This window comes from Leuciscus leuciscus, assembly GCF_965113295.1.
Source record: "Leuciscus leuciscus genome assembly, chromosome: 1".
NCBI lineage: Eukaryota > Metazoa > Chordata > Actinopteri > Cypriniformes > Leuciscidae > Leuciscus > Leuciscus leuciscus.
The window spans coordinates 38,622,955-38,649,174 of NC_138725.1; the positions used below are offsets into that span (position 1 = coordinate 38,622,955).

Here is a 26,220-nt window from a genome sequence, read left to right on the forward strand (position 1 = left end):
GAAGTTCAGATTTTTCAACTCGGGCGGCAGACGCGAATTCGCGTCAAACACGAGAATGCACAAATAGCACTACATAAAACATTCGCGCGTAACGCGCTTAACGCGCCAGACGCTCAATTCGCGCCATTCGCGCGAACGAGGCGTATTCGCGTCTACCGCGCCGCGCTCTACGCCTCATTCGCGCCGCAGGAATTTTTTACGCGCGTAACGCGTCTTTGCATTGACTTAACATTGAAATCACTCGCGCCTGACGCGCTATTCGCGTCCGGTGTGAACGCACCATAAGAAGATATGATTTTAATAAAACTTTAAAGATTTGATTTAAACAGTCTTTTAGTTTTAAAATGTCTTATTGAAACTTTTAAGGTTATGCTTTTAAATGATTTATTTCACACTGTAGTTTATCTCTGAAGGATCTGAGGCTGTTTTGTTTGACAACCTAAACTATTTGCTTTTTTGGATTGTTGCATAACGAACTACTTCACCTCTCTGGAAATGTAAGGTGTTTTTATTTATATATTTATTTAGCTTAATTTTATTAAATTATTTATTTATTTATTTAATTTTTGAAAATGTACAAATGTAGTTTTCTGTGATGGTCGTGTTTAGGTGTAAGGGATAGAATATGCAGTTACGGTACAAAAATCATTATGGCTATGGAAAGCCATAAAAATTTAAACTCCGCATGGACAAAAAATGCTGATTAAATCTTTTCATATAAATGAGATATAAGACGACTAAGTGCAGTTTTTCAACCATCTAAAGTTTTTGAACGTACATTGTTTAATAACAATTATACCTTAGGTTCAATTTAAACAAAATCATTACAGTAATCTTCTAAAAGATAAATAGAAGATATGAATGTATTCAAACTTTAAAGATTTTATTTAAACAATCTTTTATTTTTAAAAGATATCTTTTAAACTTTTAAGATTATGCTTTTAAATGAATTTAGTGTGAACAAAACTTTGGCTCTGGAAAGGCGTTAGTAGACTAACATTACATACGCTGTGACATGATGCACATAGAGATTAGTTAATTTTTTAGAACCGTGTGTGTGCGCGCGTGCAATACAGCTTAGAAATGATCTTAAATTATTTATTTATTTATTTATTTCATTTTTGAAAATGTACAAATGTAGTTTTCTGTGATGGTCGTGTTTAGGTGTACATGATCGAATATGCAGTTACAGTACAAAAATCATTATGGCTATGGAAGACCCCCACCATAAAAATTTAAACCCCGCATGGACAAAAAAAATGCTGATTGAATCTTTTCATATAAATGAGATTTAAGACGACTAAGTACAGTTTTTGAACAGACATTGTTTAATAACCGTTAAACAAAATCATTACAGTAATCTTCTAAAAGATAAATAGAAGATGTGTATTTATTCAAACTTTAAAGATTTCATTTAAACAATCTTTTATTTTTAAAAGATATCATTTAAACTTTTAAGATTATACTTATAAACTCAGCACCTGATATCCTGATCACTGAATTTGTGTGACTCTCTGACACAGACACAGACACACACACACACACACACACACACACACACACACACACACACACACACACACACACACACACACACACACACACACACACACACACACACACACACACACACACACACACACACACACACACACACACACACACACACACACACACCCTTTGGCTGGTGCTTTTTGAAAGCTCCCGCAGGTCAAACGCTGGTGTAAAGAGAGGCCAGAGGGCCCTGATTTCTAAACATGTAAGATCATTTTTTATTTTCGTGAACCCGTTTCATACATTGCGTTGTTTCATGAGCTGTATGTTTTTTCTTCAACTCTCTAAACATTTAACTGATTGTTTCATAACATGTAGGCCTATGGATTTTTTTCTTCAACTCTATAAACATTTAACTCATTGCAATTTTTTGTGAATCCATTTTATTTAAACTGGATAGTTCTACATTTATTTCAACTTTTTGTTTGAGGTTTTAGTAAGATCTTTATTTTATATTATTTATTTATAATCATTTATATTCTTTTAAAGAACAGAATGTTTTATGTAAGATGATTTTTTATTCTTTTGTTTATCTAAAACTGAAAGAATTGGTTTCAGTAAGATGCTATTTTATATTATTGTATATTATATTATTTGTGTGAAATATACATTATTTTATAAAATCTCTGTTTCTCACTATCACTGTGCTCTGGAATGTGGAGGAGCAGAAGGAGGGGGATGTCAGAATGCGGAGGGCGCGCGCACCACTCAGGCCGGGGCTGTGCTGGAGAGGCGCATTAGTTATCTATACATGTGAGATGATTTTTTATTTTCGTGAACCCGTTTCATTTATTGCGTTGTTTCATAAGCTATATGTTTTTTTCTTCAACTCTCTAAACATTTAACTGATTGTTTCATAACCTGTATGTTTTTTTTTTTTGGTTTTTTTTTGGGTTTTTTTTACTCTATAAACATTTAACTGATTGCGATTGTTTTTGTGACTCCATTTTATTTAAACTTTTTGAGTGAGGTTTTAGTAAGATCTTTATAAACATTTCATTTATATTCTTTTAAAAGAACTGAATGGTTTCTCAACATTTGTGTCTGAGATAAACTTCCACAGTTTTCCCCTTATCAGTTTCACAGTACAGCCCGGATACGCTCAGGAATAGGAGGATCGTGTGTGTGATACCAACTTCAAAAACACACACACACACAGACACTAACTGTCATGTTCAAAAGGCTTCAAATGACTTCAAACAATCAAACTTTCTGTCAGATACCATAACATATTGTTTAATCACAGTGTCTTCAAACGATCAAAAGGCTTCAAAAAACACTAACTGTCATGTTCAAAAGGCTTCAACTTTCTGTCATATAGCCATCACGTATTATTCTTATAACACTTTCTGTCAATATCAAAAGGCTTCAAAAGCCTTCAAAAGACTTTAAAAGACATCAAAAGTCAAAACTAGCTGTCAAAACATGATCAAAAGCTGTCAATCAAAAGTCAAAACTAGCTGTCAAAACATGATCAAAAGCTGTCAACCTGTCAATCAAAAGTCAAAACTAGCTGTCAAAAGCCCTTTGATCCCTTTGATCCTATGCCAAAAGGGGCGGGACACCTGCCACCGGAAGGGGCGGGACACCGGAAGGGGCGGGACATGTCACCGGAAGGGGCGGGACCTGTCACCGGAAGGGGCGTGGCACCTGTCAATCAATCATTTTTTGACAGGAGGTCCAGGGTATCAACTACTTACAGGTTTTCACATTGGAGCTGTGAGTGTAAATGTACAAGTACGAATATTTATAGTACAAGTTCTCAAATTCACATCTACGTGCTCTCGAGTTTTGCTACTATTTTACCTTCATAGTTCTGCACGCTGTTTATGCGCATGGTGCGCCTCGCGTTTTTGCAGTTGAAAAAAAAGCAACTCCGAGCGGAAAAAGCACCCGACGTCATCACGTTTTTTCCCACTGTCCAATCGAATGAATGGAGACAGGCCTTCCGTTTTAGTGATAAAGCATGAGACTGTAAAAAAATATGGACGTAGTGTCCGTGACGTCACCCGTAGGTTTCTGAAGACCGTTTTTGAAGCCTAAAGTGGGCGTAGCCGACCGTCGCCATCTTGGCAGCGCGTCACTTCCGAATTTATTTATTTTTACAGTCAGACAATGAGCTGAGGTAACATGACGGCTAACAGACAGCAGACAAACGGCTAATGATGACTAATGACCACAGCAGCAGGAATCCACCTGTCACTCAAAAGTGGACACACCCTTAATTATGCAGAACTTTAAGGCTTAATATAATTTAAATGGATGAGTTATAAAAAAAATTCACCCCCCTCACACTTGTCATGAAGGGAACAATTAGCTGTATAGACCGAAGCCACTTTTTGCTCCAGGCTGTAAACGTTTTTTTCTGCTGTAAAGTTGGGCATTTCAACATGGGGAAATTTGACTCACTTTTGCAGCCAGCCTCAAGCGGCCAGTTGATGAATTGCTGTTTAATTCACTTCCGTGTTTCAAGAGAGAGACAGGGAGGTTGCCGCTTGGATGAAAGACAGTTGCTTGAACGCCCGGAGAGTGCGATGATGGAGGATAAACTTGTGGTGCTCTCGCAAGTTACCAGGAGCTTAACGACTTCACGAACGGTAACTACCACAATGTTAACAGAAAGCAAATAAAGTTAATAAAAGGCTGATTTGACGTTTACTTGACTGACAGGACAGCTGTTTCGGTGGTTGCCTAGCAAAATAAAAAACCGCAGCGCACCGCTCATTCTGTCTGATGGGGCAGTGCTGTGCACCTTGCGTTTTTACAGGTTCGAAAACGCGTTAGTTGTGATCGGGGCCTAAGTCTGACGTCACTGTTTCCAAATCCAAATGCTCTATCAGCTGCCAAAAACAAACTACAAACAGTGCTAATATACACTCACTGTGCTGTAATATTCCTGAAAATTAAGATCCTAACTTTTATCTCTATACCGAAATCTCAGATGGTTAGTTATTCAGCTTTTCTGAATCGTAAAATATTGAAGTCTGGGATGACGTGAGACTGGAGACTGTAATGTACACTATGGCTTTTGAAAAGCTTAAATGTGTGACTTTATCAACAGTGTTCATAAATGGTTGCTGAGTATTCTTGAAACAATATAGAGGAAGTAGAAGTAGAGGCTTCGACCCGGAAACAGTATTCCTTGTGTCACAACAAGCAGAAAACATTTTCCATTTTAACAGAGTTAAGGTGCAGTAAAATGATCTGTTGTTCTGTGAATTTTCACTGGTGAATTCCAGTTATTTCAATAAGAATCCACATGATCTGCAATTTCGTGTGGTCAAAAACTTCACTATGGGACCAAGTTGGTCACTGGAATTCGCTGGATTTGACCAACAGAAAGCTGCTTGAAAGTGACTCCTGTGTGAGCTATGCTTCATACATTACGTCGCTACACTGCTGTGCTGACAATGGTCAATGGACTTTTTTGCCTGTGTAATTTCACAAAATTGAAAAATGTGACCACACTCGCTGCAACATAAAATGCAATCAATAATAAAATATTCACAAGGGACATGTGAGGTACTTAACGAGTTAGAAAAGTGAAAAGGTGCATCAGCTTCATTTTCCGTGTGTTTTTCCTCTTTTCTGGTGGATGGTCCAGGCACTTCAGTGATTTTCAGGTCTATAGGAGGATTTTTATTCCTGTTCAAACTTGTATTTCAGCTTACCGAGATCCCTGCAAAGTACAACATTTACTGTTAGTAATGTTATTAAAGTGATAGTTGTGAAATTAAAATAAATTCCTCAGCCTTGTGACATTCCAAACCTGTTTGACTTTCTTTCCGGGGGGGGGGGTGGTAGTAGCCAGAGGAGTGCAGTCCAGAGGTGAGGGAAGGTCGATGAGCGACCAAGGTGGATCCGGGGGGGACGAGGGAGCCTGGTGGAACTGGTGACCAGATGGGCCACGGTGGAGCTGAGGGAGGTAGGAGCCAAGGGGACGTTAATGGACCGTCGGGCTGAGGTGGAGTCCTGGTTGCGGAGGTTGGAGGTGGAGACCGGGGATCTTTCACATTTTTTTGAAAATGTTTTGTCAGTGATGCCCCAGCTAGCAGGGAACGTTCTCAGAACGTTGGCTAACATTCCCTACAAGTTTGGTTGAGGTTTTAAAGAAAACATTTGAATGTAATGTTCAAAGAATGTTTTAAGGATGTTTTCTCATTTCAAATAATGTTTCTATAAGGTTAAATGTAAACTAAGATATGACAGTTTAACTGTAACATTTTGAGGATGTTTTTAGAGAATGTTATCCTACACAGCAAAAACTCCAGAGTTAAATTAACTCTCCTGGGAATTTATTTGATCCACACTCAAAGGGTTAAAGTGTTAAAATATGAGTGTTAAACGAACACTGAAGAGTGTTAAAATTGAGATAATTAAGTTATTAATTGTGTGATGATTAAGTATTATTGAAGACACCTGATGTTAACAAGCAGAATCACCAAAGGAGGAAATCTAATTTTAATCTAAGTTGGGCTCTTAACCCTTAAACTATTAACTTTAGATCTTGTTAGGCTGTTGTAACCGAGTTATATCAGTCAGATGACCAAAGAGAAAAGGTGATCAGGTGGTGTTGGTTATGTTTTGACATAATCATCAATTGACCTGAATTGTTAAACTCATTTACATTTAGTCATTAAGCAGACGCTTTTATTCAAAGCGACTTACAGAGGACTAAAGTTTAGACAGTTAGGTTTGCCTTGTTGATTACAGCAGCCCAGTGATTTTATAGCATACGATTTTGTAGCATTTTCTATAGAATCAAAAATATTTCTTAAAAGTTCTGTTCAAAAGATTTTGAAAAAGTGTTTTGTTTAGACACACAGACATCAAGAGTCAGCCTGTGAATCTCAACAATGGTGACAATAATAAAGCATGTTGCAGTGCATTCTGGGTGCCACCAATCAAAACTCATTCATGGCTCCCATCATGCATTGCAGTATGAATAAATTATGATCTGGATTGTCTTATTTATTTCCTTTACCTAATTAAATATTTCGTTTGTCAACATTGTTGAGATTCATACACTAATCTTGATGTCTGTTTGTGCCTAAACAATTTTGTAAAAAAAATTGTTTTTATTAAAACAACTTTTAAGAAATACTTTGGATTATATTGAAAATTCTGGATCTCATTTTTTTAGAATCAGAGTGATGCTGTAATCAACAATATAAATCTAAGTCAGAGATTAGACTCTAAATGAGTTTTGTGATTCAGGTCAAATGATGATTATGTCAAAACATAACCAACAACATCTGATCACTTTCTCTCTTTGTTCATCTGGCAGTTATAACATGTAAGAGTGTCCTTACAGGTCCGTGTACGTTTTGATAGTTTGTTTTCCAATTTGAAATGAAATAAGCAGAAACGAGAAAACGGCCCCTTTATTCGTTTTTTGGTTTTTAAAAAAAAAAACGAAAAAACGAGATTTCGGCTTGAGTTTTCGTTTTTTAGTTCACAGGCAAAAAACGAATAAATGACTTCAAAATTCGTTTTCCACATGTGGGCGGCCTGACACGCCCCCTTCCGCCGATTGGTCAAGCAAATCTGAGCATGTGACGTCATCAGTTGTCCCTCCGGTCAGGTCTGCTCAACAAAATAATAGTCCTCTACTATGGCTACAGATTCTTAAACTGTACAGGGCATGTCCTACTGGGCTTTCTTCTGTGCAACTTTACACGTTTCACAGAAATATTTACATCAGAAATATTAATTATTAGTCTGCCACCAGCCCGTTTTATGTAGCTGTGCGGAGTTAAATTTGCTGACAGCGCCGAGCGGGAGACGCTCACTGACCAATGTTCAGTCAGCAGTCAGAACTTTTCTGTTAGACGCTCAGTTTTGCCACGGGATGGTGATTGCAAATACTGTAATGCCAATCGGCTGAGGATGGGTACCAATGATGGTGAAATACATTTTTACTGAAGCTGTAATCATAGCCGCGACCCGCGAGAATGAGACAGATGATTGACAGGACGATAGCGGAGGCAATTAAAGGCGCAAGATAACTTCTGTTAACAAAAACATAAATTAAAAAAAAAGTTTAATATAAGTGACTTTGTCTTTGTTTTATTGTTTTTGTTGGTTTTAATCAAATCATTGTGAACCACAAACTGAGCCTTCGTTTTAAAGGGCAATTTCCAAATATATTAAATTTTTTTGTTATAATATGGGTATTTTATAATACAGCATAAATAAAAACAAACACACGTAATATGTATGCCTATAGGCAAAACACCACAGTTTTTTGGTTTTGTTTGTGTGAACTTTTATCCCCAACCATATTTCTTCATGGGCTCCACGCCAGGGGTCACGCTCAGCACCCCTACTTCCCATGGTAGCCTACTAACTGTAATTATGCTGACCCAGTTTATATGTAAAATCTTTGGTATATGTAATATCTAAAAACACTTTACAGTGTGATGGAAATAAACTTTTCTTAAAGCGTGTTGTATATCACCACAGATTTATTGACACCCTTCTATCTGTTGAATTGTTGTTTGAAATATAAATCAACAACGTAAGAGGCTTTAGGCTGTCTGATGAACTCTGTATGAACAAACTCCCAGCTTTGCAGTACAGGTGGCACAGAAGACCCTGCATTTAGATGTACATTACACACTGTCTAATGCAGCTCAAAGGAGGCACTGTGAATTTGCATAGCAATTTCATTCTAAGAGGCTATTAAATGTGAAGTGACAACATGAAACACTACTTTCAATATATAAAAAAACACCAGTAGTAGGTGGCAAGTCAGCCTGATAATGATTGAATACCAATTTACTCATTTAGGCTCACAATAAGCAGATTACATAATTATACCATGAAAAAAAAAAAAAAATATATATATATATGTGTGTGTGTGTGTGTGTGTGTGTGTGTGTGTGTGTGTGTGTGTGTATATGTATATGTGTAAAGGCAGGATCACCTACTGGTGAAACCCAAACGGAAAGTAGTTAATTAACACAAAGTAGTTATTAGTAAAAATGGGGGAAACTGGATCAAGTTCCTGTGGAATCAATAAATGTTCTTGATGGCATGCATTGTTTCTCGTTTTTATTGTTTGATTATACAGCCAGGACTGGACTTCCGTTTAGGTTCCACCAGTAGGTGATCCTGCCTTTACACATATATACATACACACACACACACATATATATGGGCTTAATTTGAGCCGGAACACGCCGGAACATGTTCCGTCACCTCCGACATTGGATCCGGAAACTTTTTTATTGGATCTGGCACCTCCTGTGTCACTAAAATTAATTGCCTAAATGAAAAAAAATATAAATAATTTTCCTGTTTGTGTAGTGTTCAATGTTTGTGACACATGACTTGCGCGCTTGTTGTACGAGTTGAGATTGCTGTTAGCCTCGATCGTTTCACTCAGGGGAAAAATGTCAAAAAGACAGGAAAGTTTGCTTAACTTTTTCAAATACGCTGGACAGTCAGATCCCCAAAAAGCAAAAATCGTTCCCGCTGATCAAAAAGGAGACCACGGTGGACACAGTAGCCTAGTATCGACATAATATCTTGTTATTTCGACATAATAAGGGGACATTCTAATCTGCATTAAGCCACATTAAGCGATAATGTTTTTCTATGGGAGGAAAATGCTTAACGTGTAAATGCGTTCATATTATGGGCTCATCTGATTTTTTGTACATAGCATAGCCTATTTGTTAGGATTTTAGTATCATAATGATTAATAAATGCACGCACAATTATCCGTGAACTTGATTTGAACAAATGCCTTTCAACTTGTGTTTGCAAAATTCTGAATTAAATGAATGTGCAGAAATTTGTACAAATAGAGAGTATGTAGGCGTAGGCCTTGTAGCCATTAAAAAAGCGCATTTAGTTTCATATTTGTTAAAATATTATAATGTTATTTTTATTTTTTCTTCCATTTATGTTGATTTATGAAAAGTGAACAGCACGACCGAGTAAGATAGGATGCGCAATATGAGACATGGAGCGGGTCAGACATGATTTTGACCGTTGAAGTTGAAGTTGTTTTGTAGAAAGCCTTTCTTTAAAGTGAATTTCGTTTTGTATAAATTGTATCTTAATTTTAATCAATTTTTCATCAACCAATTGCCTGTATTTAATGAATAGGCCTATGAAACAAATATAACGGAGGCGCCCGCGCAATCCTAACTTAACGAAACTCAGCTTATGCCTCACACAGACATGACAAATACATCAAATACACAAAGCTTGAAATGTCTTTAAACGAAATAATTCAAAACGAAAAAAGAAAAAGGCTACTTTCTGATGATGTAACTTCATGTCGTCAACTTCATCTTTGCAGCCGAGTCGACACTTTTAGAGAAAACACTTGTTTATTAATAAAAATCAATACACCCGTCACCGGATGCACGCACACATATTATTTCGAAATAACGAGATATTGTGTTGAAATAACATTATTATTAATAATAGCCTACATCTTTTAGAATAGGCCTATTTGATTGAATGCTGAATGTTGCGCTTGTTCAATTTAATCAAATTAAAACTGTAATTGTGATCATTAACATAACTGAATATTAAATATTTAGTGGCCAAGTTTTGCGCAGCTCCCCGTCAATGATCTAGCACCCACTCAGCACATGCGTTAACAATTCTCTGGTGCTGTCCCTGCAGAGAAGCTACGTAGGCAGTGTATTTTTTTTGTTTTTTGTTGTTTTTTTTGTTCTGTTACCTCCAACCCCCGTTTTGAGTGGCCGGATCCACACCCCCTCTGCGCTCCGGGACCTCCCACTTTACAAATTAAGCACTGTATATATATATATATATTATTCTTTTTTTAAAATTTTTTCATGGTATAATTGTGTTATTACAAAAAACCTCATCATTCTGCAGGACAATTGTCTATTTCAGTATACAACACAGATAGAAGGGTGTCAATAAATCTGTGGTGATATACAACACGCTTTAAGAAAAGTTTATTTCCATCACACTGTAAAGTGTTTTTAGATATTACATATACCAAAGATTTTACATATAAACTGGGTCAGCATAATTACAGTTAGTAGGCTACCATGGGAAGTAGGGGTGCTGAGCGTGACCCCTGGCGTGGAGCCCATGAAGAAATATGGTTGGGGATAAAAGTTCACACAAACAAAACCAAAAAACTGTGGTGTTTTGCCTATAGGCATACATACGTGTGTTTGTTTTTATTTATGCTGTATTATAAAATACCCATATTATAACAAAAAAATTAAATATATTTGGAAATTGCCCTTTAAAACGAAGGCTCAGTTTGTGGTTCACAATGATTTGATTAAAACCAACAAAAACAATAAAACAAAGACAAAGTCACTTATATTAAACTTTTTTATTTATTTATGTTTTTGTTAACAGAAGTTATCTTGCGCCTTTAATTGCCTCCGCTATCGTCCTGTCAATCATCTGTCTCATTCTCGCGGGTCGCGGCTATGATTACAGCTTCAGTAAAAATGTATTTCACCATCATTGGTACCCATCCTCAGCCGATTGGCATTACAGTATTTGCAATCACCATCCCGTGGCAAAACTGAGCGTCTAACAGAAAAGTTCTGACTGCTGACTGAACATTGGTCAGTGAGCGTCTCCCGCTCGGCGCTGTCAGCAGATTTAACTCCGCACAGCTACATAAAACGGGCTGGTGGCAGACTAATAATTAATATTTCTGATGTAAATATTTCTGTGAAACGTGTAAAGTTGCACAGAAGAAAGCCCAGTAGGACCTGCCCTGTACAGTTTAAGAATCTGTAGCCATAGTAGAGGACTATTATTTTGTTGAGCAGACCTGACCGGAGGGACAACTGATGACGTCACATGCTCAGATTTGCTTGACCAATCGGCGGAAGGGGGCGTGTCAGGCCGCCCACATGTGGAAAACGAATTTTGAAGTCATTTATTCGTTTTTTGCCTGTGAACTAAAAAACGAAAACTCAAGCCGAAATCTCGTTTTTTCGTTTAAAAAAAAAAAAAAAAAAAAACGAATAAAGGGTCCGTTTTCTCGTTTCTGCTTATTTCATTTCAAATTGGAAAACAAACTATCAAAACGTACACGGACCCTTACAACAGCCAAACAAAATCTTAAGTAAAAAATGTAAGGGTCAAGAGCCCAACTAAAACAAACACTATTCTCCATAATGGTGACTTAAAAATAGTGATTTTCTCCTTCAGTGATTCTGCTTGTTAACATCAGGTGTCTTCAATAATGCTCAATTCATCACTTCATTATCTCATTAAATTTTATTTTTGCTTTGTAAGTTTTAGGAGAACGTTCTGGGAACCAAAATAAAACTACCCGCTGAAAACATTATTAGAACTTCATGGTAATGTTCTCAGAACGTTTTTAGAACAAAACATTTCTAGCTGGGGCACTGAGTCAGACAATAGTATTTACACTGCAAAAAAAGTAATGAGGAATATCTGTTTCCATTAAAAATATACTGTATAAACATCTTAAAATATATGGTAGCTTTATAGGCAACATTGCATACATTTGATTAGTTTAAAATTTCTCTGAAAAGTAGAATTTTATTTTAATCAGTTTAACTTTTTGATATGGTATTTATTCTAAAACAAGACAAGGATATCGAATGTTTTTTAGAAATGTAATCTGATGGCACAAATAGCATTTATAGTCATATGTTCCTAATGTCTTGTATCGTTAAACACGGTATCACATGGATGGAAATATGCACATGGAAATGATATGCAGATGACGTTTTGCTTAGTAAAACTAGGCGTTGTAAGTGCCATATATAGTTTTAAAAGGGGAATATTGTGCACGTTCTGGTCTGCTGGCGTACACATGTTTTTAGGCTGAAATCTACTTAAAGTTTTATACATGAGGCCCCAGGTGTTGTAGATCTACAATTCTCAGTTCAAATTCAGAATTAGTGTTCACTAATAGGTTGTTAAATGGCCAACATTGATAAAATGATCTTGAGAGATGTGACTGAATATTTAATTGTATTTATTTAACAAAAATGATGGCAACAGAAATGCACAAAATTGTGATGAATAGAATGTACAACATGTTTTCGACAATATTTATCTTTAACATTTTTGAAAATTGAAATATGTACCATTTTATCCAGAGTGATTTATAGTAGGCCTACATGGATTTTATGCAGTATTTTTCAGCTCTGAATAGAATTTTATGAATATAAGGATAATTCATCCAAGAAGTGAAAACGTACTCGGTTACTAACGTAACCTCGGTTCTCTCTAGAAGAGGGAACGAGTACTTGCGTAAGTATCTTACGCTAGGGGAAAACCTCTTTTCCTCGAGATATTGAAGCCAAAAATTATCCTTAATTTTGCAATAATGTAAAACGCATTGCAGCAGCATGCAGACATGGGCGAGACAGCTTGCGCGCCCATTGGCTGCTCTGCGGCAACTGCACCAGCCTATCGATAGAGGCCCCTCATGACGTCAGAACCAATGAGGGTGCTTCGCGCCCATTACGTCATGTCCCGCCGAAAGCGGGTGGGGCTAGGGCTATAAATACGGCCCAGAGAGGCTGGTTTGGTCAGTTTTTCATCGCTGAAGCGAATCAGAACATGACGCATGCACGGCAAGATACGCAAGTACTCGTTCCCTCTTCTAGAGAGAACCGAGGTTACGTTAGTAACCGAGTATGTTCTCTTACGAGAGGTCTCTCGTACTTGCGTAAGTATCTTACGCTAGGGGAACACAATGTAAAACGCCGTGCATGCTTGAGACATAACACTAAAGTCCCAAGGGCAGGTGCCCGGGGCTCATACAGTGCCTAATCACAAGGGACTCACAGAGAATCCGGGAAGAGGGGCTAGAATAGCATCATTCCTGTAATATGGAGCTCTGATAAGAGCATGTTATATCAAGTGTTCCACACAGCCAGGGCGAACTCGGCCTGGACTGGTAAATATGGGGGACTTACGCACTGCCCACAGAAGTATACAGACGATCAGTGATCGACGCTCTAGCAGTTTCAGCATCCTGAGCCGATAGCATCGGGCGGGCAATACTGAAAAATTAAACCGAGAGCAACCTAGCTTGCAAAGCGGGAACCTTGAGGTTACAAAACCTTATAAATGTAGACGGGGAGGCCCAGCCTGCCGCCATACAGATATTTTGCAAGGCAATCCCACTGGACCAAGCCCACGACGAGGCCATGCCTCTTGTGGAGTGCGCTTTGACACCTATCGGGCATTGCAGGCCCCTGGATGTGTAAGCTAGCGCTATAGCATCAACTATCCATCTGGATAGACTCTGTTTTGACGCAGCTAGTCCCTTAGAACGTCCGCTGAACAAAACAAAGAGCTGCTCCGTCTGACTGAAAACAGATGAGCGAGACACATAGGCCCTTAACGCCCTGACCGGGCAAAGGAAGCCTGCGTCCCCTTCCTCTTCAGATACCGGCAGGGCTGACAGGGAGATCACCTGTGCCCTAAACGGTGTATTGAGGGATTTAGGAACATATCCGTGCTTTGGTTTGAGTATGACTCTCGAGTCATTAGGCCCAAACTCCATACACGTCGCGCTCACTGAGAAGGCTTGCAAATCCCCTATGCGCTTCACTGAAGCGAGAGCCAGAAGAAACACTGTTTTGAAAGACAAGAGTTTCAGGTCTATTGACTGTATTGGCTCGAATGGGGCACCTTTCATGGCTTCCAGAACCGTTCCCAAACGGGAACTGAGGGAGGTCTGGGAGGGTTCAGCCTCTTAGCTCCTCTAAGGAAGCGAATGACCAGATCGTTCCTTCCTAATGACTGGCCGAGCGGTAGTTCAGCGAACGCTGCTATGGCCGCCACATAAACTTTGAGCGTGGATGGGGTTTTGCCCTTATCCAGAAGCTCTTGTAAAAAGGAGAGAACCTCCGTCACCCCACAGTGTGAGGGCGGAGTACCACTCGCTGTACACCAGCTAGTGAACACAGACCATTTTGAGGAATAGAGCCGCCTCGTAGATGGAGCTCTAGCCTGTGTGATCGTGTTTAACACTCCCGCTGGGAGGTTAACGGGTACCCGTTGATGGCCCACAGATGTAGGGACCAACGCTCCGGGCAAGGATGCCAGATCGAACCGTTTGCCTGCGAGAGGAGATCCCTCCTCACCGGTATCGGCCACGGGGCGGTACTCGTCAGACTGGAAACCAGGCTTGGTTTGTCCAAAAATGGGGCGACCTGTAGCACTGGGCATCCGCTCTCCCTGATTCGCTCTAACACCTGGGGTAGGAGCGTGACAGGGGGAAACGCATAGAGCGGGCAGCGGGGCCAGACGTGAGCCAGCGCGTCCCTGCTCTTGGAGAAAAATTCCTGACAATGAGCGTTCTCTTGAGACGCAAATAGGTCTATTTTCGCTCTGCCAAATGTCCTCCATAGCAGTTCGACTGTCTGTGGGTGTAAAGACCATTCTCCTGTCGGAAGATTGTTTCTGGACAGTCTGTCTGGTCCCACATTCAGATGGCCGGGCACATGCGCTGCCCTGAGAGAGCGCAGATTGTGCTGAGCCCAGACCAGGAGGCGTTCCGTCAGCCTGTGAAGGATTCTGGATCTGATACCTCCTTGGTGATTTATATAAGCCACCACTGACATGTTGTCCGAACGGACCAAGACGTGGTGTCTTTATCTGGGGACAAAAGCGCCTCCATCCCGAGGTTGAGGCGTCCGTAGACACCACCTTCACACTCGAGGAAGTCCCCAGGCTTACTCCTGACCGGTACCAGTCGGTCACTGTCCAAGGTTTCAGAGCTGCGACGCATTTCTGATCGACCTTGAGGCGCGCGAGACCGGAGGTCCAAGCTCTGCGCGGCGCACGCGCTTTTAACCAATACTGCAGCGGGCGCATGCGAAGCAGACCCAGCTGAAGCGCTGAGGATGCTGAAGCCATGAGACCCAGCATCCTTTGAAAACTTTTTGAGCGGAACTAAAGCGCCGTGGCGAAAATTCTCTGTCATGCGCTGAATACTTAGTCTGCGCTGCGGCGACAGCTGTGCTGTCATAGACAGCGAGTCCAGATCTGTGCCCAGAAAAGATATTTTCTGACTGGGAGACAGCGAACTCTTCGCCCAATTGACTGTGAGACCTAAATTCTCGAGGTGATCAAGTAATATGGTCCTGTGTTCTATGAGCCCCGACCAGCCAATCGTCCAAATAATTCAGCACTCGTATGCCTCGGAGCCTGAGGGGTGCGAGCGCTGCATCCATGCACATTGTGAATGCGCGAGGTGCCAGGGATAGGCCAAATGGCAGGACTGTGTACTGATATGCCTGACCCTCGAAGGCGAATCTCAAAAAATCGCCTGTGACGTGACGCTATTTGTATTTGAAAATAAGCGTCTTTCAGATCTATCGACATGAACCAGTCCCCTTGGCAAATTTGCGAGAGGATTTTCTTGGTCGTGAGCATTCTGAACCGTCGTTTCAGAAGTGCTTTGTTTAGTCGTCTTTGATCTAGAATGGGTCTGAGACCCCAGTCTTTTTTGGGTACCAGAAAATATCTGCTGTACATGCCCCCTTCGCTCTGAGCTTGTGATAAGGGTTCTATAGCCCCTTTGCTCAGTAACTTCGCTATTTTGGCCCGAAGTAGGTGTGCTACTTCCTTTTTCACCGTAGTATCGATTAGCGCCGCTTTGCGTTGCGGGCGTCGACCGAACTGTAGCGAATAGCCTCTTTCTATAATGTCTTGCACCCACTTCGAAACCCCGGGTAGCCTTGCCCATGCATTTGCACGAATGGCTAGGGGTTGAATGCGAAGCGCGCTCTGGTCGCTCAGCGACAGAGGGGCTTCAGTGTGCTGCAACATAAGCGTCGCGCTTATGACATTTGAGGCAGGGGGCGCGCTGATAACAGCGGGCAGATTGCCCGCGCTCGACTCCTCTGCGGTGGTCAACCGAGAGGGGGAGGGCTGGGCGAGTCCCGTAAGACCTGTCATGTCTATGTGTGAATGTGGGCGTGGGATAGCGGGCACATTTACAACACTGAGAGCATTGTCTGCCTGAGCAGAGCGAATGCATGTAGGTTTTGTTTTACAGAAACCTTGAGACATGCAGAACGTAGTGTTTGTGGGCATTTACCACATTTAACCATGTTTGTGGGTACATTTACCGTTGGCTGCAAAAATACACATCTGCAGTCGCCTTTTCAGGGAACTGACAGAGCGAGCATTGACGGCATAACATTTTTAATAAGAATTTTTTTGCCGGTAGACCCGGGATCGAACACGGGTCTCTCGCGTGAAAACCAGAGAAACTGCCACTGGGCCACAGGGGAAGACACATAAGCATTTAGTTAGCGCGAATATTATCAGAGAGCGTCAGCATGCTGGCATTTATTTGCAGGCGTGCGTGCATTACAACAGGCTCGCTCACTGCAGTATGACATTTCCAGTCGCCTGAACTTCAGAGGGGAATGAGAAATGTGTGAGAAATAGAATTCGGCCCGGCCGCAGCGGGACATCTTTTCTCCTTTCGCCAGTGACGCACGGGAACCATAGAAACGGTGTTTGGGTGCAGGCGAGCGGGTTGTACAACGCGCTCGTTGGCTGCAAAATGCACATCTGCAGTCGCCTTTCAGGGAACTGACAGAGCGAAGCATTGGAGGCATAATTAATCTGCCGTTAGACTGGGATTAACACTCTTTTCTCCTTTCGCCAGTGACGCACGGGAACCATAGAAACGGTGTTTGGGTGCAGGCGAGCGGGTTGTACAACGCGCTCGTTGGCTGCAAAATGCACATCTGCAGTCGCCTTTCAGGGAACTGACAGAGCGAAGCATTGGAGGCATAATTGATCTGCCGTTAGACCGGGATTCGAACACCGGTCTCTCGTGTGAAAAAACACTGAGCCACAGGGGGGAACACAAAGGCTTTCAGATGCACGAGCATATAAGAGCGTCAACGTGTTTTCTTCGGCGTTTGCTTGCAGGCGCTGCAATATTTATATTTCCAGTCGCCTGATCAGGGAACTGAGAAATGTGTGAGAAAATTCAGGTCAGTCCGGCGGGACTAAACACAATTTTCTCCTTTCGCCGGTGAGTGACGCGTGAATGGGGCGCAGGGGCAGGGTAGCTTTCTTGTACGTAAAGAAAAACTAACCCCGACCGTCCGCTTCCAGCCTCCCCTGTGAACGGCGCATTTTGCGGGGCTCGAACAGAGGGAGAGAGAAAGCTAGCCCCGTGACCGTCCGCTCCTGACATCCCCTGTGAACGGCGCGGTTTGCGCGGCTCGAACAGAGGGAGAGCAGGTATCATCCTCCAAGCAGGCAAGGCAAGCGGGCGCACCGGCGAGCTTTGCGGGTTGGGGGGGAAAGGGGCGTCTTGAAAAAGACGCCCGGCTCTTTTAGTGCAATGAGAGTGTGTGTCGCGGCGGCGAACACACACACATACACAAAACACAGTAGCAGAGAAAAGGATATGTACGCCGGAAAGCGTCAGCAGAAACGGCGACTGAAGGCGGCGAGATGTCGACCAGCAGCTTCAGATGCACTAATCCCGCTGGGTGCTTGACTCAGACGGCGCGGCTTCCTCTCAGGATCCAGCGATGCGAAGGCCCGCTGAAGAGATGAAAAACTGACCAAACCAGCCTCTCTGGGCCGTATTTATAGCCCTAGCTCCACCCGCTTTCGGCGGGACATGACGTAATGGGCGCGAAGCACCCTCATTGGTTCTGACGTCATGAGGGGCCTCTATCGATAGGCTGGTGCAGTTGCCGCAGAGCAGCCAATGGGCGCGCAAGCTGTCTCGCCCATGTCTGCATGCTGCTGCAATGCGTTTTACATTATTGCAAAATTAAGGATAATTTTTGGCTTCAATATCTCAAGGAAAAGAGGTTTTCCCCTAGCGTAAGATACTTACGCAAGTACGAGAGACCTCTCGTAAGAGAACTATCATCATTTACTCGCCTTCATGTTGTTCCAAACCTGTATGACTTTCTTTCTTCTGTGAAACACAAAAGCGGATGTTATGCAGAAAGTCCATTCTGATCTTTTCCATACAATGTACGATGTTGTCCAGCTCTAGGAACCACATCAAAACTCAGATCAAATACTGAATCTCACTCTCTGTTATTGTTCTTGCAGGTTCCCGTCCCTCTCACGGATAATCGCCGGCGTTTTCTGGCCATGAAGTGGTTGATCACAGAATGCAGAGACAACAAGCACCGTCGCACACACATGTACGAGAAACTCTCACAGGAGCTGCTGGCCGCCTTCACGAATGAGGGAAATGTGGTGAAGCGCAAACATGACCTTCACAAGATGGCCGAAGCCAACAGGGCATACGCACACTACCGCTGGTGGTAGAGACCGCACATCTGGACTACATCGTTTAGGACTGACAGCATCAGGAGTTTGGATGAGTTTCACTCGGAGAAAAAGGACTTGAGAAAATATGTCATCTTGACTCATAAATACAGATTGTCTTTGAATGAAAGTAAACAAAGTAAGCTATAAAAGTCCCATTTCCATTTTTGACCTGTAATTCTTCACAAGTGTTGAACAGTGTGAGCGACTGCAAAACAAATCTTAGACATCTCATTACATGTTTGTGAGATCTCAGTGTGCACAAAAATGTTTAATTCTTTATTTTAAAGTGTTGAAGTAGTGTCAAGACAATTTAAAGTTATCGTCTAATCTGTAAAAGCCCCAAAACAGCTGAACAGGAGCTTATTTTTATACTTTCAAATGCAACTTTTTTTTTTTTTTTGCCATATCATCTGACTTGATGTTAACATTTCAATCCAGTGGATCTCCATCAGATTGAAATTATGCAAAATAAAAATATTATTGTAACTGTGCAAACTAACTGCAACACTTTATTCCTTTATAAGCACTTGTTTAAATAGGCAAATGCTTAAGAGACTGAGGCCTGGTTTCACAGACAGGGTTTAGATTAAGCCAGGATTAAGCCTAAATTCAACGGCCTTTAAAAACGTGCCTTATTAAAACACGCAAACATTACTGGTGTGCATCTTGAGACAAAACAATGGCACTGACATATTTTAAGAAATGTCAGTGCAAGTTGCTTTCAGTCAATACAGATCAAACATGCATTTTAGTCTGTTACTTGCTTAAGCCTCGTCTGTGAATCTAATGGATCATTATTGCAGTGATTATTTTATTTCTAGTATGTTATATGTTTGACAACAGTTCTTCTAACCCTAATTGATGGAGTGTGTCCCTTTTCATTTCTTAAACAAGCATGAAGACACATCATGGCCATATTCCAGTAGGACGGTATCAAGATTCATCAGGCTCAAACTGTGAAAGAATGGTTGTGAGGAGCTTGAATAATCATTCTCACACATGAATCGTCTCCTCTGAGTCCTGATCTTGAACTCATTGAGTGTCTTCAGGATGTGCTGAAGGAGACTTTACAGAGTGCTGGACTCTTGCATTGACAATACAAGATCTTGACCAAAAATGCACATCTTGATGGAAATAAATGTTGTGATGTTATTTCCCTCAAGAGGAAGAGATTTAATTTTTTGGTTAAGATAGTGTGTTGACAATCCAACTGTCTTGTCTTATGAATATTAATTATGGACAGTGATGGTGTCTCTGTTGACCAAACACATGGTCTGAAATGTTACTTTAGCGCTCGTTCTATTTTGAACCAAATATTACATCGCGACCATGGAAACATTTGGATCTGATGAGAGAGGTCGGCAACAAGCTCATAAAGTGGCATTAAGCCATATTTCGGTTTTGTATAATGTTTTACGAATTTAACAATAGCCTGTTCCATGAGTTATTCCTCTGGACATGGAATCATAAATCATTACTTGCGTCCTTTCGCTGAGGATTATAAACCTCTCGTTCACTTTTCCCTATATCGCATCTTTTACTTTGGCAAAGGAGAAAAACACTACATCAGATACTATTTTACCTTCCAAGACAACAGAAAGCATTATTAACTTCACTAGGTAAAGCACATCAACTTTATCAAATATAGCTTACATGTCTCGCTCATGCGGAAGATTAAATTCTCTCTTTTCTGACCTTTTACAACCAGTGTCAATTAACATCAGGAGAAAACAAAGATACCAGACGAGAGGCTCTGTCCTGCTCGTGTCCCACAGTCTTATCAAACCGGGATTTACGATCCGACTTTGTGGGGAAATATAATTAAACTTGTCTTATTTCCAAAATTTCATGCAATTTCAATTTCTTTCCTTTTTCAAGGCCTTTGCAGCCTATTGTTTAACTTTTAATGCACTTTTACATATTAAAAGTGTAATTTCTACACTGTGAATTTCTGAATAACCTGCAACATTTTTTTGATCTGATGTCTGATTTGACAGCTCGTCTAAAAATGTGCATGTTCAACATTTAGTGAACATCGACCTCTAGTCACTGATTTTCTCAGCTTTTCTCAGTTTAAGAGTTGTGTAGTTCTGCTTCGGGAACTTCTGCCACCAGTTCAATGCACTGTCGAGTCGAGAACTGATTGAATTAGTTATGTAAATATTTGTTTTATTTAGATTATGGCTTATTTCATATACAAAACGGCATTACAAAATTATTTTTTAATTTATTTTTACAAAACGGTAGGGATGATTTTACATTTTGGGACAAAGAGTTTTTATACATTGTCACCATTACAATAAATAATTGTGGATTTAGCTACCGGATTACATTACCACTGTAAACACAGGAAAATACTAATCAGCATGTGAAGAAATAATAAACTTAAGGACTTTGTCAGACTTTCCAACAACTTATATTTGAACCAGTTTCACCACAGAGAGCAGAGGTGATGTTGGTCTATTAATGTTTTTAATGTTTTTTTTCCATTGGGGCTAATATAAGATTGATTGAGGTTAATAAATCTGCATTGTATATTATTGTTAGATGACAACAGATCAATGCGATGAAACTAAAAGACAATCTTCTATATGAGCAGTAAACAGCAATAGTCTACTGAAAAACTAGTGGTTCTTATGAAATCGACCAGAATAACTGAACACTTTAAGCAGAAAGGTTTTTTTTTTTTTTTTTCATTTTCTTTTTTTCTTTCATATTTGATGAGCTTGAAGACAATAGAAAGCATTCTCTGAACATGTATTATTATCTGAGGGCACGCACACACACATAGACTAAATTCAGACACTTTACAAAAGGATTTGAATGTTTTTACAAACTGGATATATTTGGCACAGCCAATTCTGCACCTTCAGTGTATGACTACATACAGTACCCTGAGACATTATCAAAATAAAAAGACAAACACAAACACAAACAAGCAGATGCATTTTGAGTTGAAAAATGATATCTTTGAGTCATTAAAAGTGAAAACAGCCTGTGCATAAAAGCTGATGCCTAATACTGATGCAATAGCCACATAAACATTTACAAAACATCTTCAACTCCCTCATATTTAACTAAATACTCAAAGATGAATATTCAAATGTTTTAGAACACAACACATTTACAAAAACGCTGTACTGAAATCTGACTGTTTATGAAAAAACACTTTGTTTATAAGAAGCTTAATACTGCCATGATTCACTTTTGAAATGATTCAACAACCAATATAAAATGATCCAAGCAATTTGCAAGTCAGTCTAATTTAGTTGGTTTTTACTCCAGAGGAACTCCTCTTTTACAGACGGAGAGAGCGTCAGAGTGCAGGAGAAATGTGGAAGAGTCTGTGTCTCGATCTTTGTGTCTGTGAAACAGCAGAATCAGGCGCTCACAGATTCTCCACTTCATGAGTCTCTGCTGGTTCTGTGTTCTGTGATCAAAACAAGATTCAATAACACTGTATTCTATGTGAAGATGTCAAAGCTTAAACTGCAGATCAGTTTATATCACATAATTATTGTATTACCCTGAGTTGACTGCTGTGTCTCTGATGTGTGTCCCTTTGATTCTGTGTAGATCTGTATTAGAATACAGAATTACATATTAAACAATGATATATACACGGTTGAATGTACTATATGCATACATACATGAGAGCTGTAAGAATAAAAATCTGAACTTACTCAGTTGTAAAAGTCTTCCCTATATGTGACAGGAGATATTAGAGAGAGAAAGATGTTTATGTTAATAATTAAGGGAAAATCTGAATCACAGCAAGTAAATCAGCCTCTGTAAGGATATTTGTCTCATTTTACCAGCATTGAACCTCTTTCATTTCAATAACTGTTTGCATCTGTTACAAATCAGCATTATAGACATTGTCAACTAAACCAGTGACCCAGTTCACTGTCATATTATACACTCTTAAAAATACAGGTTATTTACTGTTATTGAAGCTTCAGTGAAGAAATATCCATGGAATCTTTCCATTGTATTAAAGGTTCTTTGTAGTGGAAAAGGTTTCTTTAGATTAAAAAATAATAATAATTCTTAACTCACACTAAAGGCCTATTTGCATTCACACTGACTGGAAAGCTATCCGATTTGTTAAAACGGTTCCATTTACACTTGGCTACATAAATGTGTCTCCGCAAAATGAATACAAATTCGATCTTCAGTTCCCGCGCTATATGCATAATTAGTGTGTTTTTTCGTCTTGAGTCAAGGATATAATGCACTTGATTCTGCGACGAATAGTTTGGAGTTATGAGCCATTACGTATAGGCTACCTTTTATCACTGTAGCGCCACCATCAGGCCGATCGGGACGAGCCTTGGTGACGTTGTAGACGCTGTGAGAACTACCAGCCCTCAAAGTTTCAAGTCTCTATGACTTACGGTTTGGTCAGCCTGATCACTTTTAGGGGAGAATGCTGATCCTTGGACATTTTAGCATTTACAATTGGGTTTCAGTGCTACGCGCTTGAACCCCTAAAAAAAAAGAAAGAAAAAAGAAAGATACTTACAGTAAGCATGCAGAAGTAAAATGAGCCAATACAAGGCAAAAACACATTCAGAGGGGAAGACAATGACTCTCAGATCCTTCAAGACGCGCTCACCATTTCCTGAGAATTAAAATGATAGAATAACATTGAAGAGAAAGGAAGATACACAAGACATTTGAAAGCAAAACGGTAAAGCACATACAATTTTAGTAGTTGTATAATGTTGTGTTCGGTTCATTTTCAGCATGTTTTTTGTGTGTGTGTGTGTGTGTGTGTGTGTGTGTGTGTGTGTGTGTGTAATTAGATAAAACTGTGATGTTAAAAGATTTCTATAATGTAATATAATATTTTAGATATGTACTTACGTGCTTTCAGGATCAGTTCTGCTGCCAGTGTAACAGAGCTCAACAAAACAAGACCAACTGCTCCGAACATGTACATGATGAAATTACAGAGAGGCACTAACACACACACACACACACACACACACACACACACACACACACACACACACACACACACACACACACACACACACACACACACACACACACACACACACACACACACACACACACACACACACACACACACACACACACACACACACACACACACACACACACACACACACACACACATCAAACAATCAAATAGTTGCATTAATTAAACTGATTTTATTGTATGTATGCTAATTAGGATTATTTAATTTTTAATTAGGTTTCATATTAAGATTCAGCAGTGAGTAATTACATGTATTTGATCCTTGTTGGTTTGTCTCAGTCTGTTGTTGTTTTCGTCTCTGGATTTCTGAATGTTCTGCCACTGTGTTAAAACAAAACTGAAATCTGATTCAAAAGCCAAAAGGATGAGAAGAGATTATGGATTTATCCTGGGATCATAATATCATAATATCTAGTAATAACAAAATACAGACAACAACATGTTTTTATTGACTAATTTACTGAAAGGCCTACAAATCAGTCAGTCAATCAATCAGTAAATCAATCAATCAATCAATCAATCAATCAATCAATCAATCAATCAAAAGGTCTAGTAAAGGGAGAGAATATTGTACCCAGTGTTGGGCAGTTGCTGATTATTCAAGAATAATGTTTTCAGATTCCAAAAATGAAGCACTTGAAAATACATTTAAATGTTAAAATACTCATAATCAGAATACACAATGGCAGTAAATTATTCATTATTGATTGATTCTCCCTAATTATTATAATTTTGTAAAATAATATAGTTTGTTGCTTTTATGTTCAGGAAATACTCAGAACATGGAGAAGCCACACAGCATATGGCAACTGGATTTACAGAAATCATTTCACTTTTAAGGAAAAGTGTGCAAAAAAAATGCTGTTGATTATTGAATAGAATATTTGCAGCCTTAAATGCTAAACTGTTTTATATTTTTTCACATTTCATTTTTTTCCACATTCAATGCCCCATAATGAAATGTGTAATTACTTAGCAAATTTGTTAAAAAGAACCAAAAACTGAAGTGTCACATTGGCATTATTCAGCGCTGAGGTGAAGCACATCCGGCAGTGATTGATTACAGTCTCGGGTCTTTTGGAATATAATAAGATAAGCTTTGCACACATGGATTTCTGTAAAGCTTGTCATTATAAAGTGAACACGGCCCAGTCTAAGGTCCTGAGTTCTCTGGATCAGGTTTTTTTTTTTTTTTGCTTTCAGCATTCCTTCTGCCCTAACTAGTTCTCTAGTCCCTGTCGATTACAGTATAGCTTCACTGCATGATGAAATGAAATGAAGAGTCCTTTGGGTGTCATTTTACAAATTTCAAGTTTCAACTTTCAACTTCTGTACAGTCACTTTGCCATAGAGCTCAGATCAGTGAATGCTGTAGAGATGGTTGGTTTCTGCATCTCAGAAGATGGTTGGCTTCTGCATCTTAATAATAATATGGCCTGGCAAACGATACGTTCGGATAACTTCTTCCTCTTAACTTCACATAAATGAACACGAGTGGAGAAAATGCTCTCCCTTCTTTCACACGCTTTCTGTACAGTAACTATCACAGCACGTCAAGCACTAACTAGGTTTGTGGCATTAAATAAATAATGGTGCAAATACCAGTGAATTGACTAGAGGACTTTGTGCTGGCGTAAGCTGTTAGTAAATCTGATCCCGTGTGTCAATGTGATATTTATGTTTTTTCTTATTAATACATTTTCAAAATTAAATAACAAATATGTTTTTGCTTTTTCATTATGGTATATGGAGTGTAGATTGTGGGGGGAAAAAATGTGCAATTTAGCATAAGGCTGCAACAACAAAATGTGAAAAAAGAAGGAATCTGAATAGTTTCAGACATCATAGTTCAGTCTCACACATCATGACTAATGAAGTGATCATTAAGAAATTAAAAACAAATTATGTGCAGTTTACCAAGCGCATAGTCTAAAGCAGGGGTCCTCAACTCTGGACCGCGAAATCCACTTTCCTGCAGAGTTTAGCTCCAACCCAAGGGTATATCTGCTTTATATACATTTTTTTTTTTTTCTTCTTATAATAATATGAATAATGATTTATACATTTTACATTTTTATTGCATTAATTTGCATATATAAGACATAAACATCACAGTAATGTAATTTCTACTTCTTAGCGCCATATTTTATGTTGTTTTATAATTACAGTGTGGGGTAATAAAGGACACTGTATGTCAGTGATGTATAATACCTTTCATGCTGTTTTCATACACCACTATCATCTTCAGAACTTGCATAAATACAATGACGCAGGTCCATCCCAAATACTCTGTAGATTAAATAAAGCACTTCTGATCAGCACATCTCTACAAAACAATTATTGTAGTGTATTATAAATGTAAAACCTTACAA

At 39.6% G+C, this 26,220-nt stretch overlaps 1 protein-coding gene and 1 pseudogene across 2 annotated transcripts in view; one reads left to right on the top strand and one right to left on the bottom strand.

Annotated features, from left to right (window-relative positions):
* Nucleotides 1-26,220, top strand: part of LOC309474716 (gap junction alpha-1 protein-like) — a 103,323-nt pseudogene that overhangs the window by 31,617 nt on the left and 45,486 nt on the right. The gene's annotated exons all lie outside the window — the stretch shown is intronic.
* LOC309506876 (uncharacterized protein) overlaps nucleotides 21,551-26,220 on the bottom strand; it is a 78,001-nt gene continuing 73,331 nt past the window's right edge. The window contains exons 14-20 of the mRNA XM_082180829.1: nucleotides 26,060-26,137; nucleotides 24,098-24,169; nucleotides 23,710-23,805; nucleotides 23,366-23,464; nucleotides 22,524-22,542; nucleotides 22,367-22,418; nucleotides 21,551-22,270 (exon numbers count right to left, since the gene is read on the bottom strand). Of these exons, the coding sequence (XP_082036955.1) occupies nucleotides 22,229-22,270; nucleotides 22,367-22,418; nucleotides 22,524-22,542; nucleotides 23,366-23,464; nucleotides 23,710-23,805; nucleotides 24,098-24,169; nucleotides 26,060-26,137 (458 nt within the window). The 3' untranslated portion in view covers nucleotides 21,551-22,228. The remainder of the gene's footprint in view (nucleotides 22,271-22,366; nucleotides 22,419-22,523; nucleotides 22,543-23,365; nucleotides 23,465-23,709; nucleotides 23,806-24,097; nucleotides 24,170-26,059; nucleotides 26,138-26,220) is intronic.